Raw genomic sequence first — 6,841 nt, forward strand, 5'->3', positions numbered from 1 at the left:
TCTTGAAGATCATCTAATAGTTTTGGGAAATGACAACACTAAAAAAAAAAATCAGTTTTGTATACTGGCACCAACTAAATAGCATCCGTTACAGTTATTTCACTGAATGTTAGGGGAAAAATATCCAGAGGAAGATAGAAGTGGGAAGCACTCAATCTGCAGATTAGTGACCTGCATGCTATTCTTGGTTACTAGGTACCAGGCATACAATAACTTTCTGAAGCCAAAACTTTGAACAGAACAATGATCTACAAAGTAAGAGATACTTGGGGGTTACTTAACTGTACTAAGCAGAGTCCAGTTACTCCAGGTTCATGAGAACATACATACATTCAATTTTATTTATTGAAGCACAACTCAAAGTTTCCAGATTTGAACTGCCTGTCACAGTCATAAGTAGCCACTTTATTTCTTGTCATCTGACCATGTGATTTCATAATCTGTGTACACTTTTTTCAGTATCTCTACAGTCACTGAATGATCTGCTTTTCCATAGCTCTGCAAGAAAAGAGTGAGAGTATTTCAGACAAGTATAGAAAGCAGCTCTGCAGGACCATTCAGTTCTTGTCAACACAAGTTATCTAGTTACAGTTTGATACTACATGTAGTTCAAATAAAAATTAGAAATACATATTCTTAAAAAAAAAATGGTTCTTGCAGTATTGCACTTTATTTTTCTACTATCATCTCCAATTTCCCCCAACCCAATTTGTAGAAAACAAATGAGTCCATCTCCAGTAACAGGATGCATTTTTCATGCCACAATTTCCCTAACAAAAACCTTATTTTAAATGCTCCCCAAACGCTCAGCCACTCTATTTCCTAGATGCTCTTTTTAAACTACAGACTATATTGACCCACATCAGCGTACGAGCATGCAAGCATCTGACTTAGTTCACCTGAAGGAAAACACAACAGGAAGCCGTGTGTTAATATCTGAGTACTGTTTTAGTCACCAAGGAATGCATACTCTTCACATTATATATTTGCCATCTCTTCTAAATTGGAAATGGCCCAATTTCATACACAAATAATCTCCAGCCACTATAGCTCCAAACTATAACCAACATCGGATGACTCATCTCATTTTTAACCCTCTTTAAATCAGACTGAAATGGAATGATTTCACTTTAATTTAGGAGTTGTGACAGAAGGTGCATTTCTATTGTTTTGACTGACAGAAGTTACTAATCTTGATTTCTTATGTCAGAACTACAAATAAGTATGACTCCTGTCAAAGACTTCAGTCTACTGACAAAAACCTGTTATTTGCATGTTACTTTTTCCAGTAATATTCAGTGGAACACATTTAACTCAGGAGACTGAAAAAAAGCTTGAGCAATCCATACAAAAACACAATAATCCATCACTGGCTCTATCTCAGAAGGAACAGCTTAAGTAAACTCACGTTTAAGCTGCACAAATTGAATTGAAGCATTAGAAAATGCATCAAACTCTTCAAAATACCAGATAATGGAACTATATTAAAAAAAATACTGCTGGTTTATACTTTTCATTTTAAATCACAATTCTACAGATCACTCTTGCTTTGGTAACTGCTTTGAAGACCCCATTCAGCTTTGCAAATAACAGCACAGCACCTACTTCAAAAGAAATCTGTTTCTCTGGTTTTCATTAAAAAAAAATAAAAAATAAAAAATAAATCAACATGATAATCTTCTTTTAGAGTCTGACAGCAAATCTCCAAGTGAAGAAAAGCATCAAAATGATCTGTATACTGACTTCTGACCTACTGCAGGAGTTGTTTGAATCTCCAGGTCTCTACTCAACGGAAGCCCTCCTGGCAGCAAACTCTGCCTTCACCTTGTGCTCATCTGTAAGCTTCAAGGTATGAAAAGGAGTAAAATAATCACTTTCCATAGGCAGTGCATTTCATGAACTGACTGCTCCTTCTAACACTAAATTGGCAGCTAAATTAGTGACACAGGTGTCAAGCCTCATCTAATAATGCAATTATAATGGCCATCCACAAGCAAGAGACTTGAGTAGAATAAACATTATTCACTGTCTTATCTCCCTAGCACAAATCCTAAGGTGGTGATTTGGGTTTTTTTTTAACCACAATTCTAGGTGGCAAGAGTCAAAGAATCATAGAAGCAGCGAGCAGCTGGGATGGAAGAGCCAGGGACACAGAGACAGCAGAATCAGAGAACCCCAGAATAGCTTGTACTGGAAGGGACCTCAAAGCCCATCCAGTTCCAAGCACCACCATGGGTCGGTTACCCTCACAAATCAGGCTGCTCAGGGCTCCATCCAACCTGGCCTTGGGCACCCACAGCTTCTCCAGGCAGAACCTCATCACCTTTCGAACAAGTAATTATTTCCTAACATCTAACCTGCATCTTCCTTTTAAAGCCATTCCCCCTTGTCATCACACCACACCTAAATTCAAGAAATTACCACTTCAGTTTCTTTATGAGAAGACTCAGTTAACTTGCACGAAACAGCCCAGGCTTCCAAGCTCACTTCTCTTCTCACAAAGCGGATCTGTGCACAGCTACATCTTTACCCACTGAAGACCCACCCCACCTCCACTGCGTGTGCTTTTCACACACACGCTATTCACAACTCAGTTGGTCACCTGCCAGCCAACGTTTCCACGGACAGAGATCACACTCCAGCTGGATCGTGACCCTGTGGCTATAAAGAGGCCATTCCTGCTCTGGCACTGAGACTGCGAGCCAGGAAACGCTTATTTCCACTTTTAGCCTCATTCATAGTTATCATTCCACGTTATCTGTTCCTTTTGGTCTCCTGCCCTCAAGACAGCGGTTTCCCCACGAAGTGAGCAAGGGAACATTTATGCTCTGATTCATTATAATAAATAATGAATTTAGTATTGATTTATTATAAAACAAAACCCCTGGAACGACAGAAACACAAGAGGCACTTACTGTAGACGCCCCATACACCCTAATTTTCTTCTCTTTGCTATCATGATCAATTTTCCCTCCTCCAAGGCACTTGCACTCGTACCCCAGCTTCTCCATCTCGGGGTTTACTTTCTCAAAGATGTGATCTGCACGGGGAGAACAGAGCCATCAGACCGTGAACGCGATGGGGGGGGGGGGAGGGAGACGGGCACAAGCTGTACCCGCGGGGACACGCACTGTGGAACTCGGCCGCCTTGGTGCCGCGCACGATGTCGCGTTGCTCCTCGCTTCCCGGCCGCTGCAGCCGCACCAGGATGTACTTAAAAGTGCCATCAGGATCGATCTCCACGTCCCGCACCGCCGCCATGGCGGCCCCTACAGCCCGCCAGCTTCACGCAGGGCCCGGCGGGCGGGGCGGCCGCGCGTAGAGCCCGCCCAGCGGCTCCTCCTGTGCGGGAGACAGCTGCTGCTCACCCCGCTTCGAGGTACGCAAGCGCGGAGTTTTATGCTGAGCTCGGGGGTGTGGGGTATAAAATAGACGTTCTCGGTCTAGTAGAAAAAAAAATTCATGAAGAAGAGTTTGTATTTGTGTCCTTGGAGTGCTGGTAAGCCTGAAACGGAGGGCTTACATTTTAAAGTCTGGAAGCTTTTTTGGACGTTCTGTGCTGTTGGCACAGCTTTCAGCGTAGCCGTGCTAGTTGAAGTACTCTATAAATATATAGACTGAGCACGTCATTATTAACGTGAATTTCTGAAGCTGCAGAGGTTTAATGAAAGCAGCACAGCATGTAAATCTGAAGCATAACACAAACAAACCAACCCATTAGCGAAGCAATCCCAGGACCATAGAAAGGCTGGGGTTGGAAGGGATCTTAAAGATCACCTAAACCCACCCCTGCTGTGGACTGGCTCCCCCCCACCCCCAGCTCAGGCTGCCCAGGGCCTTACTGGGGAAGGGAATGTGATAAAATCCGTCTGGGTGAGGTGCCTTTTGGCAACATAAGATCACTGAGGTTGGAAAAGACCTCTCAGATCATCTAGTCCAGCTGTCAATCACCACTGTGCTCACTAACCATATTCCTCAGTGCCCCGTCTACCCTTTTCTTGAACACCTCCAGGAATGGCGACTCCACCACCTCCCTGGGCAGCTCAATCCAATGCACTGCCGTTTTTTCTGAGTAGAAACTTTTCCAAATACTCAACCTGAACCTCCCCTGGTGCAACCCAAGGCCATTACCTCTTGTCCTATCACTAGTCACCTGGGAGAAGAGAGAAAGCCTTGTGTAGTTGAGATGGTGGCTGCTTAAGCTTGCCTTGTTCACATCTGCCCAGCCCAGTATTAAGGGTTACAGTTGTGGTAGCTTTTCAACTTCGTTCCACTCAATCTAAAAGGCTTGTTTTTGTTTTGATAGTTTCTGTGTATATAGCTTGATTCTTAGTTGTTTTGTCTTGTGATATTTGATGCTCTCATGTTTCTCTTGTTGAAGTTTGTGCTTAGAAGGCTTCGTAGGAATTGCTTATTTGAAAAGAAGCCTCATTATTTTTAACTGGAATTGGGTATTTCCTTCCCTTGAGCATAGAAGTGTGTTGTGCAGCCTTGGCTCTGGAAAAATGCGTTGCCCCGCATCAGTTGTGATACACAGAGAGAGCCAGCATCAAACAATGGTAATGCTGATAAGCAAGGGTGGAGATGGCAGTAGAAATCCTTATGGCACACCTCAAACAAGCTAAGCTTTAAAATGATATGTACTTAATAATGAGAGCAGGTGTCTGGCCTTGACCCGAGTTGAGTTTGAGTAGTAAAAGACAAAGCTGAACTTTGGTTCTTCTTAATGCTTTTGTCTTCTTAAGCATACACCTTAGCCAAGAGTAGTTTCCTATGCCATGCTGGGGTACAGGAGCTTCCTGCTGGACTCAAGGCCAAAGAGAAAACCCCCATTGTTGGTAATTCTTAGTGCGTCACTTTGTGGGCCTCAGGAGTGCAAAGAGGATGGCGTAGGGCAGCAGGGGTCTCAAACCAGAGACAGGCTGACTCCTGCAGAAAGGGACTTTCCTTTTGTAATGGGCTTACTCATATCTCATTGTGGCAGGGTTTTCAGCAGTACCCTCTGAAAAAATGAAAATTTTCTTCTTTGTTTGGCTAAGTGTCCTAAAACCATAGTTCTGAGGAAAAGTATAATAAGTATCTCAAACTAAAAGCAGAGAATGCATAGGGTGATGATTAAAATAATGTACTGGATGTTTTTCGTGATTAGTTGTATCCAGACCATAAGGGAACACATTCCAACACTTCTTTTTCTCTTTTGTGTTACATGCTGGACTTGCTTTCCATAATGGTTTGCAGGCTTTGAATTGGACCCAAATGGCTATAAAGTGTCACCATGTATGCATTTCCTATTGTCTACGTATCTTGCTGAATTCCCCTATTCATACGTTGGCTTGGTTTCTTCCGGTACTGCATGGTATGTTTCAGTGTATTGAACTGCTGGTTTAAAGGTGTTTGAGTGTGACAATTTATGTGGCAAGCTGTTATCAGACTGAAACTGGCATATGCAAACCAAGTTACTGATTGAACCAGTGTGTATGAACCCAGTATCCCTTTCCTTTGGTTGGTTTGCACCTTCCCTTGACGATACATGAGATGGCTATTCAAGACCCTGCTAACTGCATTCCTAAAGCTTTTCTTTTATAAAAGCAGAATGGTTGAATCTCTTACTAGCTTTCCCCATAAATATCACTGAAAAAAACTGTCCATATACAAAACAGGGCAAATTTAAGTCCTAAGGTTACTGAAAAAGCAGTGGAAAACTATTTTCCAATTTGTTTGTTGTTTTCCTGTTTTTGATTTTTAGTTTTGGTTTATGTGCCAGTGGCTGCATAAATGGACTTCCCACGTGAATGTTTTTGTGCATGCAAAGATTAGATGTTCACAAAAGTACATCTCCACAGAAAAAAAAGGTTCAGGGCTTCTACTGTCATTAGTCCAGTTCAATTCTATGTAGTCAGCAACAGTATTTTTCAATTGGAGTAGAGACGTGAGTGTTCATTTGAAGTTCAGGCAAAACACTGTGTGCATAATTTCAACTCTTGTCCTGGATTGAATGTCAAGGGTCCACCTGTGAGGCTGAATTTCACCATCCAGAGGCTGATTGTCTGAGATAACTGCTTTCTCCTGCATTTCTTTGTTCTGTGTTTTTCAGTCTTCAGTTAACATTACTAAGTTGAAAAGTTAAGTACCCAATAGATGATGATTATGAAGAAAACTGGCTTCCCTTCTTGAGAAACCTAGTAACAAAAAGAATCACTGAGAAAATCTGGGTAGAAAGTTGCACTGGGTAACTTGTGCATGAAGATTTGGGGTATTTTATCTGTAGTTAAAAGATCATTTGGCCTTGAGTAGAGTTTCTGAGAAGCTGCTGTTAACTTATGGACAGTTGTTACTTGCTTTGTCTGTGTGGATTGACATGAGGGATGGGGAAGAGAAGATGTGCTGTACTTGGGTTGTAGTGGAACAAGCTCTGGTAGCAAAAGCATGGAGTTCAGTCTAGTTTATCCTGACAAAAAGAATATTCCTTTTATGATGTAGGTACCAAATCTGTTATTTCTAGCTTGTTTTCGTGCTCAGACCATCCTGGTTAACTTGCATAACATCTTAAAAGGCAGACACTGCCTTGTGTTTTAATAACAAGTGTAACATTTCATTCTAATGGGAAAAAAAAAAAAGAAAAAGCAAATGAAAGCACAAAAAAAAAAAAAAACCCAACAAACGCTCACCACCAGCACCCACAACCTGATTTTCCAAAAGTACTAGAAAATAAATGTTAGTGTTAAACAACTATATTAAGTATAGGCTATGTTGTGGTGCAACTAAAGAGAAAGCTCATCATGGGACTCTCTCAAGCCATTAGTCTGTTCCAGGTTACCAGAATCAGGAAAAGGGAAACAAT

At 41.8% G+C, this 6,841-nt stretch overlaps 1 protein-coding gene across 1 annotated transcript; it reads right to left on the reverse strand.

The window, feature by feature from the left end:
- Positions 1-311: 311 nt before the first annotated feature.
- Positions 312-3,290, reverse strand: LOC136053004 (14 kDa phosphohistidine phosphatase-like). The gene is made up of 3 exons (XM_065743534.1): positions 3,132-3,290; positions 2,916-3,040; positions 312-498 (listed from the first exon to the last, which is right to left on the reverse strand). Exons 1-3 carry the CDS (start codon positions 3,259-3,261, stop codon positions 406-408), a joined length of 348 nt encoding a protein of 115 aa, XP_065599606.1. The 5' UTR covers positions 3,262-3,290; the 3' UTR covers positions 312-405.
- Between the last annotated feature and the right edge of the window lie 3,551 nt (positions 3,291-6,841).

Source organism: Cyrtonyx montezumae, unplaced genomic scaffold, assembly GCF_038088225.1.
Source record: "Cyrtonyx montezumae isolate F1298 unplaced genomic scaffold, pur_monq_1.0 scaffold_1, whole genome shotgun sequence".
NCBI lineage: Eukaryota > Metazoa > Chordata > Aves > Galliformes > Odontophoridae > Cyrtonyx > Cyrtonyx montezumae.

Bases quoted from the DNA above. Each gene is read 5' to 3' on its own strand.
- LOC136053004 (XM_065743534.1), bottom strand. From the start codon at position 3,261: ATGGCGGCGGTGCGGGACGTGGAGATCGATCCTGATGGCACTTTTAAG. The intron at 3,041-3,131 runs GTGCGTGTCCCC...CTCCCCGTGCAG, and splicing joins CAAGGCGGCCGAGTTCCACA to ATCACATCTTTGAGAAAGTA. The intron at 499-2,915 runs GTAAGTGCCTCT...CTTTTCTTGCAG, and splicing joins GGGTGTATGGGGCGTCTACA to AGCTATGGAAAAGCAGATCA.